General features: G+C 35.4%; 1 protein-coding gene across 1 annotated transcript in view; it reads left to right on the plus strand.

Moving 5' to 3' along the window:
* Nucleotides 1-11,436, plus strand: part of LOC112238119 (serine/threonine-protein kinase DCLK2-like) — a 74,026-nt gene extending 62,590 nt beyond the window's left edge. Inside the window, exons 14-15 of the mRNA XM_042328017.1 lie at nt 10,247-10,327; nt 10,426-11,436. Coding sequence (XP_042183951.1) covers nt 10,247-10,327; nt 10,426-10,632 — 288 coding nt within the window. The 3' untranslated portion in view covers nt 10,633-11,436. The remainder of the gene's footprint in view (nt 1-10,246; nt 10,328-10,425) is intronic.
* Nucleotides 11,437-15,544: the final 4,108 nt, after the last annotated feature.

Genomic DNA, 15,544 nt, shown 5'->3' on the forward strand with positions numbered 1-15,544 from the left:
ATGGTATAACAGTAGATGGTATAACAGTAGATAGATGGTATAACATTAGATAGATGGTATAACAGTAGATGGATTAGATAGATGGTATAACAGTAGATAGATGGTATAACAGTAGATAGATGGTATAACAGTAGATAGATGGTATAACAGTAGTAGATGGTATAACAGTAGATGGTATAACAGTAGATAGATGGTATAACAGTAGATAGATGGTATAACAGTAGATAGATGGTATAACAGTAGAGATGGTATAACAGTAGATGGTATAACAGTAGATAGATGGTATACACAGTAGACAGTATAACATAGATAGATGGTATAACATTAGATATGGTATAACAGTAGATGGTATAACAGTAGATAGATGGTATAACAGTAGATAGATGGTATAACAGTAGATAGATGGTATAACAGTAGATAGTATAACAGCAGATAGATAGATAACAGATGGTATAACAGTAGATAGATGGTATAACAGTAGATGGTATAACATTAGATAGATGGTATAACATAGATAGATGGTATAACAGTAGATAGATGGTATAACAGTAGATAGATGGTATAACAGATAGATGGTATAACAGTAGATAGATGGTATAACAGTAGATGGTATAACAGTAGATAGATGGTATAACAGTAGATAGATGGTATAACAGTAGATAGATGGTATAACAGTAGATAGATGGTATAACAGTAGATAGATGGTATAACAGTAGATAGATGGTATAACAGTAGATAGATGGTATAATAGATGGTATAACAGTAGATAGATGGTATAACAGTAGATAGATGGTATAACAGTAGATAGATGGTATAACAGTAGATGGTATAACAGTAGATAGATGGTATAACAGTAGATAGATGGTATAACAGTAGATAGATGGTATAACAGTAGATAGTATAACAGTAGATGGTATAACAGATAGATGGTATAGATGGTATAACAGATAGATGGTATAACAGTAGATAGATGGTATAACAGTAGATAGATGGTATAACAGTAGATGGTATAACAGTAGATAGATGGTATAACATTAGATGGTATAACAATAGATAGATGGTATAACAGTAGATAGATGGTATAACAGTAGATAGATGGTATAACAGTAGCTAGATGGTATAACAGTAGATAGATGGTATAACAGTAGATAGATGGTATAACAGTAGATAGATGGTATAACATTAGATAGTATAACAGTAGATAGATGGTATAACAGTAGATAGATGGTATAACAGTAGATGGTATAACAGTAGATAGATGGTATAACAGTAGATAGATGGTATAACAGTAGATAGATGGTATAACAGTAGATAGATGGTATAACAGTAGATAGATGGTATAACAGTAGATAGATGGTATAACAGTAGATGGTATAACAGTAGATGGTATAACAGTAGATAGATGGTATAACAGTAGATAGATGGTATAACATTAGATAGATGGTATAACAGTAGATAGATGGTATAACAGTAGATAGATGGTATAAACAGATAGATGGTATAACAGTAGATGGTATAACAGTAGATGGTATAACAGTAGATGGTATAACAGTAGATAGATGGTATAACAGTAGATAGATGGTATAACATTAGATAGTATAACAGTAGATAGATGGTATAACAGTAGATGGTATAACATTAGATAGATGGTGTAACAGTAGATAGATGGTATAACAGTAGATAGATGGTATAACAGTAGATGGTATAACAGTAGCTAGATGGTATAACAGTAGATAGATGGTATAACAGTAGATAGATGGTATAACAGTAGCTAGATGGTATAACAGTAGATAGATGGTATAACAGTAGATAGATGGTATAACAGTAGATAGATGGTATAACAGTAGATAGATGGTATAACAGTAGATAGATGGTATAACATTAATGGTATAACATTAGATAGATGGTATAACAGTAGATAGATGGTATAACAGTAGCTAGATGGTATAACAGTAGCTAGATGGTATAACAGTAGCTAGATGGTATAACAGTAGATAGATGGTATAACAGTAGATAGATGGTATAACAGTAGATAGATGGTATAACAGTAGATAGATGGTATAACAGTAGATGGTATAATAGTAGATGGTATAACAGTAGATGGTATAACAGTAGATAGATGGTACAACAGTAGATAGATGGTATAACAGTAGATAGATGGTATAACATTAGATGGTATAACAGTAGATAGATGGTACAACAGTAGATAGATGGTACAACAGTAGATAGATGGTACAACAGTAGGTAGATGGTACAACAGTAGATGGTATAACATTAGATAGATGGTATAACATTAGATAGATGGTATAACATTAGATGGTATAACAGTAGATGGTATAACAGTAGATAGATGGTACAACAGTAGATAGATGGTACAACAGTAGATAGATGGTACAACAGTAGATGGTATAACATTAGATAGATGGTATAACATTAGATGGTATTACATTAGATAGATGGTATAACAGTAGATAGATGGTATAACAGTAGATGGTATAACAGTAGATAGATGGTACAACAGTAGATAGATGGTACAACAGTAGATAGATGGTACAACAGTAGATAGATGGTACAACAGTAGATAGATGGTATAACAGTAGATAGATGGTACAACAGTAGATAGATGGTACAACAGTAGATAGATGGTACAACAGTAGATGGTATAACAGTAGATAGATGGTACAACAGTAGATAGATGGTACAACAGTAGATGGTAGAACATTAGATAGATGGTACAACAGTAGATGGTATAACAGTAGATAGATGGTACAACAGTAGATAGATGGTACAACAGTAGATAGATGGTACAACAGTAGATGGTATAACAGTAGATAGATGGTACAACAGTAGATAGATGGTACAACAGTAGATGGTATAACAGTAGATAGATGGTACAACAGTAGATAGATGGTACAACAGTAGATAGATGGTACAACAGTAGATGGTATAACAGTAGATAGATGGTACAACAGTAGATAGATGGTACAACAGTAGATGGTATAACAGTAGATAGATGGTATAACAGTAGATAGATGGTATAACATTAGATGGTATAACAGTAGATAGATGGTATAACATTAGATGGTATAACATTAGATAGATGGTACAACATTAGATAGATGGTATAACAGTAGATAGATGGTATAACAGTAGATGGTATAACAGTAGATGGTATAACAGTAGATGGTATAACAGTAGATAGATGGTATAACATTAGATAGATGGTATAACATTAGATGGTATAACAGTAGATGGTATAACAGTAGATAGATGGTAGAACATTAGATAGATGGTACAACATTAGATAGATGGTATAACATTAGATAGATGGTATAACAGTAGATGGTATAACAGTAGATAGATGGTACAACAGATAGATGGTATAACAGTAGATGGTATAACAGTAGATAGATGGTATAACAGTAGATAGATGGTATAACATTAGATGGTATTACATTAGATAGATGGTATAACAGTAGATAGATGGTATAACATTAGACGGTATAACATTAGATAGATGGTACAACAGTAGATAGATGGTATAACAGTAGATAGATGGTATAACAGTAGATGGTATAACAGTAGATAGATGGTATAACAGTAGATAGATGGTATAACATTAGATGGTATAACAGTAGATAGATGGTATAACAGTAGATAGATGGTATAACAGTAGATAGATGGTATAACAGTAGATAGATGGTATAACGGTAGATAGATGGTATAACAGTAGATGGTATAACAGTAGATAGATGGTATAACAGTAGATGGTAGAACATTAGATAGATGGTATAACATTAGATGGTATAACATTAGATAGATGGTACAACATTAGATAGATGGTATAACAGTAGATAGATGGTATAACAGTAGATATGTGGTATAACATCAGATGGTATAACATTAGATAGATGGTATAACAGAAGATAGATGGTATAATAGTAGATATATGGTATAATAGTAGATGGTATAACAGTAGGTAGATGGTATAACAGTAGATAGATGGTATAACAGTAGATAGATGGTATAACATAGATGGTATAACAGTAGATAGATGGTATAACATTAGATGGTATAACAGTAGATAGATGGTATAACAGTAGCTAGATGGTATAACAGTAGATAGATGGTATAACAGTAGCTAGATGGTATAACATTAGATAGATGGTATAACACAGTAGATGGTATAACATAGACAGATGGTATAACAGTAGATAGATGGTATAACAGTAGATAGATGGTATAACAGTAGATAGTATAACAGTAGATAGATGGTATAACATTAGATAGATGGTATAACATTAGACAGATGGTATAACAGTAGATAGATGGTATAACATTAGATAGATGGTATAACAGTAGATAGATGGTATAACAGTAGATAGATGGTATAACATTAGATAGTATAACAGTAGATGGTATAACAGTAGATGGTATAACAGTAGCTAGATGGTATAACATTAGATAGTATAACAGTAGATGGTATAACAGTAGATGGTATAACAGTAGATAGATGGTATAACAGTAGCTAGATGGTATAACAGTAGCTAGATGGTATAACAGTAGATAGATGGTATAACAGTAGATAGATGGTATAACAGTAGATAGATAGATGGTATAACAGTAGATAGATGGTATAACATTAGATGGTATAACATTAGATAGATGGTACAACATTAGATAGATGGTATAACAGTAGATAGATGGTATAACAGTAGATATGTGGTATAACATCAGATGGTATAACATTAGATAGATGGTATAACAGAAGATAGATGGTATAATAGTAGATATATGGTATAATAGTAGATGGTATAACAGTAGGTAGATGGTATAACAGTAGATAGATGGTATAACAGTAGATAGATGGTATAACAGTAGATGGTATAACATTAGATAGATGGTATAACATTAGATGGTATAACAGTAGATAGATGGTATAACAGTAGCTAGATGGTATAACAGTAGATAGATGGTATAACAGTAGCTAGATGGTATAACATTAGATAGATGGTATAACATTAGATAGATGGTATAACATTAGACAGATGGTATAACAGTAGATAGATGGTGTAACATTAGATAGATGGTATAACAGTAGATAGATGGTATAACAGTAGATAGTATAACAGTAGATAGATGGTATAACATTAGATAGATGGTATAACATTAGACAGATGGTATAACAGTAGATAGATGGTGTAACATTAGATAGATGGTATAACAGTAGATAGATGGTATAACAGTAGATAGATGGTATAACAGTAGATAGATGGTATAACAGTAGATGGTATAACAGTAGATAGATGGTATAACATTAGATAGATGGTATAACAGTAGATGGTATAACAGTAGATGGTATAACAGTAGATAGATGGTATAACAGTAGCTAGATGGTATAACAGTAGCTAGATGGTATAACAGTAGATAGATGGTATAACAGTAGATAGATGGTATAACAGTAGATAGATGGTATAACAGTAGATAGATGGTATAACATTAGATAGATGGTATAACATTAGATGGTATAACAGTAGATGGTATAACAGTAGATAGATGGTACAACAGTAGATAGATGGTATAACAGTAGATGGTATAATAGTAGATGGTATAACAGTAGATGGTATAACAGTAGATAGATGGTATAACAGTAGATGGTATAACAGTAGATAGATGGTATAACATTAGATAGATGGTATAACATTAGATAGTATAACAGTAGATAGATGGTATAACATTAGATAGATGGTATAACAGTAGATGGTATAACAGTAGATAGATGGTATAACATTAGATAGATGGTATAACAGTAGATGGTATAACATTAGATAGATGGTATAACAGTAGATAGATGGTATAACAGTAGATAGATGGTATAACAGTAGATAGATGGTATAACAGTAGCTAGATGGTATAACAGTAGCTAGATGGTATAACAGTAGCTAGATGGTATAACAGTAGATAGATGGTATAACAGTAGATAGATGGTATAACAGTAGCTAGATGGTATAACAGTAGATGGTACAACAGTAGATAGATGGTATAACAGTAGATAGTATAACAGTAGATAGATGGTATAACATTAGATAGATGGTATAACAGTAGATGGTATAACAGTAGATAGATGGTATAACATTAGATAGATGGTATAACAGTAGATAGATGGTATAACAGTAGATAGTATAACAGTAGATAGATGGTATAACATTAGATAGTATAACAGTAGATAGATGGTATAACAGTAGATGGTATAACATTAGATAGATGGTATAACAGTAGATAGATGGTATAACAGTAGATAGATGGTATAACAGTAGATAGATGGTATAACAGTAGATAGTATAACAGTAGATAGATGGTATAACAGTAGATGGTATAACATTAGATAGATGGTATAACAGTAGATAGATGGTATAACAGTAGATAGATGGTATAACAGTAGATAGATGGTATAACAGTAGATAGATGGTATAACAGTAGATAGATGGTATAACAGTAGATAGATGGTATAACAGTAGATAGATGGTATAACAGTAGATAGATGGTATAACAGTAGATAGATGGTATAACAGTAGATGGTACAACAGTAGATAGATGGTATAACAGTAGATAGATGGTATAACAGTAGATAGATGGTATAACAGTAGATAGTATAACAGTAGATAGATGGTATAACAGTAGATAGATGGTATAACAGTAGATGGTATACCAGTAGATAGATGGTATAACAGTAGATAGATGGTATAACAGTAGATAGATGGTATAACAGTAGATAGATGGTATAACATTAGATGGTATAACATTAGATAGATGGTATAACAGTAGATAGATGGTATAACAGTAGATAGATGGTATAACAGTAGATAGATGGTATAACAGTAGCTAGATGGTATAACAGTAGATAGATGGTATAACAGTAGATAGATGGTATAACAGTAGATAGATGGTATAACATTAGATAGTATAACAGTAGATAGATGGTATAACAGTAGATGGTATAACAGTAGATAGATGGTATAACAGTAGATAGATGGTATAACAGTAGATAGATGGTATAACATTAGATAGATGGTATAACAGTAGATAGATGGTATAACAGTAGATGGTATAACAGTAGATGGTATAACAGTAGATAGATGGTATAACAGTAGATAGATGGTATAACAGTAGATAGATGGTATAACATTATATAGATGGTATAACAGTAGATAGATGGTATAACAGTAGATAGATGGTATAACAGTAGATAGATGGTATAACAGTAGATAGATGGTATAACAGTAGATAGATGGTATAACAGTAGATGGTATAACAGTAGATAGATGGTATAACAGTAGATAGATGGTATAACAGTAGATAGATGGTATAACAGTAGATAGATGGTATAACAGTAGATAGATGGTATAACAGTAGATGGTATAACAGTAGATGGTATAACAGTAGATAGATGGTATAACAGTAGATAGATGGTATAACATTATATAGATGGTATAACAGTAGATAGATGGTATAACAGTAGATAGATGGTGTAACAGTAGATAGATGGTATAACAGTAGATGGTATAACAGTAGATGGTATAACAGTAGATGGTATAACAGTAGATAGATGGTATAACAGTAGATAGATGGTATAACAGTAGATAGATGGTATAACAGTAGATGGTATAACAGTAGATAGATGGTATAACAGTAGATAGATGGTATAACAGTAGATAGATGGTATAACAGTAGATAGATGGTATAACAGTAGATAGATGGTATAACAGTAGATGGTATAACAGTAGATGGTATAACAGTAGATAGATGGTATAACAGTAGATAGATGGTATAACATTATATAGATGGTATAACAGTAGATAGATGGTATAACAGTAGATAGATGGTGTAACAGTAGATAGATGGTATAACAGTAGATGGTATAACAGTAGATGGTATAACAGTAGATGGTATAACAGTAGATAGATGGTATAACAGTAGATAGATGGTATAACATTAGATAGTATAACAGTAGATAGATGGTATAACAGTAGATGGTATAACATTAGATAGATGGTATAACAGTAGATAGATGGTATAACAGTAGATAGATGGTATAACAGTAGATGGTATAACAGTAGATAGATGGTATAACAGTAGATAGATGGTATAACAGTAGCTAGATGGTATAACAGTAGATAGATGGTATAACAGTAGATAGATGGTATAACAGTAGATAGATGGTATAACAGTAGATAGATGGTATAACAGTAGATAGATGGTACAACATTAGATAGATGGTACAACATTAGATAGATGGTATAACAGTAGATGGTATAACAGTAGATGGTATAACAGTAGATAGATGGTATAACAGTAGATGGTATAACAGTAGATAGTATAACAGTAGATAGATGGTACAACCGTAGATGGTATAACAGTAGATAGATGGTATAACATTAGATGGTATAACAGTAGATAGATGGTATAACATTATATAGATGGTATAACATTAGATAGATGGTATAACAGTAGATGGTATAACAGTAGATAGATGGTATAACAGTAGATAGATGGTATAACAGTAGATAGATGGTATAACAGTAGATAGATGGTATAACAGTAGATAGTATAACAGTAGATAGATGGTATAACAGTAGATGGTATAACAGTAGATAGATGGTATAACAGTAGATAGATGGTATAACATTAGATGGTATAACAGTAGATGGTATAACAGTAGATAGATGGTAGAACATTAGATGGTATAACAGTAGATAGATGGTATAACAGTAGATAGATGGTATAACAGTAGATAGATGGTATAACAGTAGATAGATGGTATAACAGTAGATAGTATAACATTAGATAGATGGTATAACAGTAGATAGATGGTATAACAGTAGATGGTATAACAGTAGATAGATGGTATAACAGTAGATAGATGGTATAACAGTAGATAGATGGTATAACAGTAGATAGATGGTATAACAGTAGATGGTATAACAGTAGATAGATGGTATAACAGTAGATAGATGGTATAACATTATATAGATGGTATAACAGTAGATAGATGGTATAACAGTAGATAGATGGTATAACAGTAGATAGATGGTATAACAGTAGATAGATGGTATAACAGTAGATGGTATAACAGTAGATGGTATAACAGTAGATGGTATAACAGTAGATAGATGGTATAACAGTAGATAGATGGTATAACATTAGATGGTATAACATTAGATAGATGGTGTAACAGTAGATAGATGGTATAACAGTAGATAGATGGTATAACAGTAGATGGTATAACAGTAGATAGATGGTATAACAGTAGATAGATGGTATAACAGTAGATAGATGGTATAACAGTAGATAGATGGTATAACAGTAGATAGATGGTATAACAGTAGATAGATGGTATAACAGTAGATAGATGGTATAACAGTAGATAGATGGTATAACAGTAGATAGATGGTATAACAGTAGATAGATGGTACAACATTAGATAGATGGTACAACATTAGATAGATGGTATAACAGTAGATGGTATAACAGTAGATGGTATAACAGTAGATAGATGGTATAACAGTAGATAGATGGTATAACAGTAGATAGATGGTATAACATTAGATATATGGTATAACAGTAGATAGATGGTATAACATTAGATGGTATAACATTAGATAGATGGTATAACAGTAGATAGATGGTATAACATTAGATGGTATAAGAGTAGATAGATGGTATAACAGTAGATAGATGGTATAACAGTAGATGGTATAACATTAGATATATGGTATAACAGTAGATAGATGGTATAACAGTAGATGGTATAACATTAGATGGTATAACAGTAGATAGATGGTATAACAGTAGATGGTATAACATTAGATGGTATAACAGTAGATAGATGGTATAACAGTAGATGGTATAACATTAGATGGTATAACAGTAGATATATGGTATAACAGTAGATGGTATAACAGTAGATGGTATAACAGTAGATAGATGGTATAACAGTAGATAGATGGTATAACAGTAGATAGATGGTATAACAGTAGATATATGGTATAACAGTAGATAGATGGTATAACATTAGATAGATGGTATAACAGTAGATGGATGGTATAACAGTAGATAGTATTAGATAGTATAACAGTAGATGGTACACTGCACCACGTAGTGTATTGGAATACAAATATTCGCAGTTCAGTAATTGAAAACATAGTTTCTGCGTAGCAAACTGACTGTCACATGACGTCTTTCCTAGATGCTGATTGGTCAGATGCTGCAGGTGAACGCGGACATTCGTTATTCAGCAGAGGAGGTTCTCTCACACCCCTGGGTTACGGTAGGCCCCCCCACACACACACTGACCGACAAACTCCACAACGTCCTCTACCCTCATCTGAATAAACGTGTGTGTGTGTGTGTGTGTGTGTTTTGCAGGACGAGGCCACTCTGGAGGGCAGAAGCATGAACACAGAGACATTATCTTCAGCTACGGTGACCCCTGACCTTCCAGTGACCCCTACAACCCCGACCTTTGCCCCTATGACCCCGGCAGCACAGAGTAGCCCTGTCCACAATAACACTACTAATTCCAACACTAAATCTGTTACCTCTGCTGAGGACACATCCCATTTCATCCCCTAGGTCCTGGGTTGGGCAACTTTGATGGGGTTGGGAGCCACCAACAATCTGAACTCATCACGAGGGGCAGCGGTGGCTCGTGGGCGGAGTGAAGATTTAACAATTTTATAACTCATTTCCTGCAATTCTACACATTTTGCCATGTGGGTGGAGAGAAATGTTTGCCGTTTTTAATATGATATCTGAATGAGAAACTAAATCAATGGGAGCCCATGATTAGACCATGATTCCTACCAGTTTAGATAGCTGGCTAGACTCATTAATACCATGAGACCATGATTCCTACCAGTTCAGATAGCTGGCTAGACTCATTAACATAATTAGACCATGATCCCTACCAGTTTAGATAGCTGGCTAGACTAATTAACACCATGAGATCATGATTCCTACCAGTTTAGATAGCTGGCTACACTAATTAACACCATGAGATCATGATTCCTACCAGTTTAGATAGCTGGCTAGACTAACATAATTAGACCCTGATTCCTACCAGTTTAGATAGCTGGCTAGACTAGTTAACATAATTAGACCATGATCCCTACCAGTTTAGATAGCTGGCTAGACTAATTAACATAATTAGACCATGATCCCTACCAGTTTAGATAGCTGGCTAGACTAATTAACATAATTAGACCATGATCCCTACCAGTTTAGATAGCTGGCTAGACTAATTTACATAATTAGACCATGATCCCTACCAGTTTAGATAGCTGGCTAGACTAATTTACATAATTAGACCATGATCCCTACCAGTTTAGATAGCTGGCTAGACTAATTTACATAATTAGACCATGATCCCTACCAGTTTAGAGTTTAGCTGGCTCAAACTAATTAGACATGATCCCTACCATAGATAGCTAGACTAATTTACATAATTAGACCATGACCATGATCCCTACCAGTTTAGATAGCTGGCTAGACTAAGTAACATAATTAGATCAAGTAACCAATCTAAAAACATGTAGCTGACATGGGCCAATTGGGTGACTGTCAGTGACTGACATAACGAGAAAAAACTGCTGATGCACAACCTGACTTCACCTTGTGTATTCTACTATTCTACCTAGCAACAGTAAGTTGTGAGCCCGACTGAGTTCCAAAAAATGAAATGGATACACGGACTTAGAAAAGAGTTGGCAATCCCTTCCCTGGGCTCTTCTCTTATAGGTGAGAAGAGAGAGGCCCAAACGGAGCCCTTGACCCTGCGCCTTATGTTGGGTGTGGAGATCTGAGAGGATTTGATTGGTGTTAGCAATATGGTGAAACTTCCACCTCGCCTATCAGAGGGCAAGGTGTAAGCTATTACCATATTGCTTACACCTATCAAATCCAGATGTCCACAAATGCGTAGAGTCCATTTGGGATGTGGGCCATTTTCCATTTCAGTCCCTAGCTCCTTCTCCTAGCCGAGGAGACGAGAGCTGGAGAAGGGATTGATAGGACAGAAGTGTAGACTGTATTATACCAACAACCTCAGATAAAATACTGCACAGTACCCCTCCAAAACATATATCTATCTCTCTTTCTTTCTCCCCCTCTCTCTCTCCTAACTTTCTTTCTCTTTCTGGTCTCAATCCTCTCTAACTCATATGTAGCTCATCTTTCCCTCCCCTTTTCTCACTCGCAAATATTACAAGAATGGAGTATACTGTGGAGAATAGAGTATACTGTGGAGAATAGAGTATACTGTGGAGAATAGAGTATACTGTGGAGAATAGAGTATACTGTGGAGAATAGAGTATACTGTGGAGAATAGAGTATACTGTGGAGAATAGAGTATACTGTGGAGAATAGAGTATACTGTGGAGAATAGAGTATACTGTGGAGAATGGAGTATACTGTGGAGAATGGAGTATACTGTGGAGAATAGAGTATACTGTGGAGAATAGAGTATACTGTGGAGAATAGAGTACACTGTGGAGAATAGAGTACACTGTGGAGAATAGAGTATACTGTGGAGAATAGAGTATACTGTGGAGAATAGAGTATACTGTGGAGAATAGAGTATACTGTGGAGAATAGAGTATACTGTGGAGAATAGAGTATACTGTGGAGAATAGAGTATACTGTGGAGAATAGAGTATACTGTGGAGAATAGAGTATACTGTGGAGAATAGAGTATACTGTGGAGAATAGAGTATACTGTGGAGAATGGAGTATACTGTGGAGTTTCTACCGTATATTGTGTATATATGTGTGAGTTGTGCTTTAGAGAATGTAGCAGTGTGGGGGATAGTTTGGGGGGGGGTGGGGGTGGGGGAGGGGGTTGGAAGAGTTGGGGGTGAGGGATAGTTTGGGGGAGGGGTGAGGGATAGTTTGGGGGAGGAGTGGGGGATAGTGTTGCAGGATGGGGGCGGGTGCCATTTTGAAACTTTGCCACATCCTAATAGTCTTGGACAGCTTAATGTCCTTGCCTCCTTCCTTCACATCCATTTACGAGAAAGGATTCAGTACGGTCCACCATAGACGATAAAGGATTCAGTGAGGTCCACCATAGACGATAAAGGATTCAGTACGGTCCACCATAGACGATAAAGGATTCAGTACGGTCCACCATAGACGATAAAGGATTCAGTACGGTCCACCATAGACGATAAAGGATTCAGTAAGGTCCACCATAGACGATAAAGGATTCAGTACGGTCCACCATAGACGATAAAGGATTCAGTAAGGTCCACCATAGACGAGAAAGGATTCAGTACGGTCCACCATAGACGATAAAGGATTCAGTACGGTCCACCATAGACGTCACCTCATTGTATCGGTCCCATTGTGGCATCAATGAGTGCATGGGCAGTGCCATTGAGGCCATCTCAATTTTGAAGTAGTCCCATTTTTCTTCTACTACTTCTATGAGTTGGTAAACAAACTGAATGGGTGCTACTGCCCCCTGGAGGGTGTTGTCGGGAACAGGTATAACACCAAAGTTGATGATTTTACTGCCCTCTGCGCAGTGATTGGACTTTTACTCACGAGTATAATTAATTGGCTGATCCTTCCCGATGACATGGATGGAATTATGTGATCCTTCCCTCTTAAATGTTAAATTAAAGATTCACCCATTTTGAATGTTATATTGTTTTTGTGCATCTTTGAGCGATGTTCTATCGTTCCCTAGGGGGTCATTTCATGTTTAATCTCTGAGCTATTGCCATAAAAGCAGGCAGAAATCCATCCGGTTTGACTTAAAATTGCGATAAAGCACCTGTCACTAGACTGGAAGTTAATGGGAATACGAGTTTAAAATCGCGAAAACTTCTATCATGTATGTCAGATTTCAATACTGCTCGACGTCGACGCGGGAGGTTGTCTTCTCATTGATCATATTTTAGCGATATTCCTACTTCTACAAATGTGTAATTTAACAGGAGGATCCAACACATCTCTCCTGTTTGCGTCTTCAGTCTAGGGGTGAGTTGCAGGTGCCGTTGTTGAATGTCAGACTCCACTCTGAGGAACATCAATCTGCAGTTTGAACGTGGTGAGATTGTACACTCCTAAATTGATCGTGCAGTTTGTTAATAAGGTGATTTTACAGCTAGCTAGCTACTTGACACGCTGATATTGACTTTGGTATTATTGGGTGAAGTTACGCTTGCTTGCCAGCCCATCGAGCGCACTGCATTGTGGGTTTTGTAGTCGACTTGGTCGGCAACAGACATCCACAAAACGATTTTCAAGTTGCAACCAACCTTATTATAGTGACAAAAATGTAACATTTGTTCACAAATTAATATTGTTCTCACAGTGTTATTTAACAATTATAGGAATGAGTAGTTATTAGATTTTATATTAAGGGCACTTTAAACGGTTCTGGACTGGTTCAATCAAGATGTTTTGTGTCTCATGTGTCCTTGAGATCTATTGAACAGTCAGTCGGAAATCCTGGTCAACAGCATATTAACACTCTAAATAGGTCAGGAGCCAAACAGGAAGTCTAAGAAGGAGCAAAAGTGAATTATTTCGGCTATAGCCTACAAAGAAATACCTTGTGAAGAATTTGCGAGTGTGACACAACATGCTGGTAGGGACATAAAAGCGTGCGGCATTGAAACATTTCGTTGTATTAAATCATTATAGTCTAAAAAAAAAACACGCATATAGGCTGTGACTTACTTTAGAATGAAAGATAAATTTAACGGGAAAAAAATGCCTCGTTAGTCTCAGTCTACAGTGCCTTTTAAATTCATTTTTAAGAAACACGAGTCTGGCCAGTCTGGGGCTTCGGGTTCATGGGACGGTGTCTGGAGAACCGTACAACACCGGAAAATGTCGTCTCTGTGCTGGCAGAGCCACTGGGGACACTAAACACCCGTTTGGCCACTCTTAGCAGACTGGCCAGAGATGCAGAGTTGTTATAAAATAACCCAATCCAAACAGAAAGCTCCTTGAACGTGGGAATCTGTCAGGCCGATTGGACCAAAATCAACGATGGCCTTTTGTATAGATAATAGAACATTCATGAAGGTAACTTTGAATAGATCAGATTTTTAGTTTATAAATACTTTGCTACAATGACCCACCTCGTTCCCTTCTGTTAGCATGTGGACGTGGTAAATACACCGTCATGCTTGCAGGATTAGTGTCTTCTCAGATTCCGCAGTGATTCTTTAGTAGTGGACGTTACATCACCACACTCCCTCTCTTGGTCCTCATCTTTGCAAGTCACCTTTTGATTTTGCACCTGTGTGTTCTATCAGTTTCTGTACGAAACTATTTAGTGAACTCCGTGAACAGTAGCTAAAGCAAGGGGCACACAAACAGATGACTTGATGTGAGCGCTACCGGAATGACTACATTCCATACTCTGTCGTGTACAGAGCGCTCTGTGAACGGCGCAACATCAATTGCTGTACACTCGGTGACAGCTCCGGTTGTCCCGCTTCACATACTGCATTTCAGACGCGAGCGGAGA

This window comes from Oncorhynchus tshawytscha, linkage group LG10 (assembly GCF_018296145.1).
Source record: "Oncorhynchus tshawytscha isolate Ot180627B linkage group LG10, Otsh_v2.0, whole genome shotgun sequence".
Taxonomy (NCBI): Eukaryota; Metazoa; Chordata; class Actinopteri; order Salmoniformes; family Salmonidae; genus Oncorhynchus; species Oncorhynchus tshawytscha.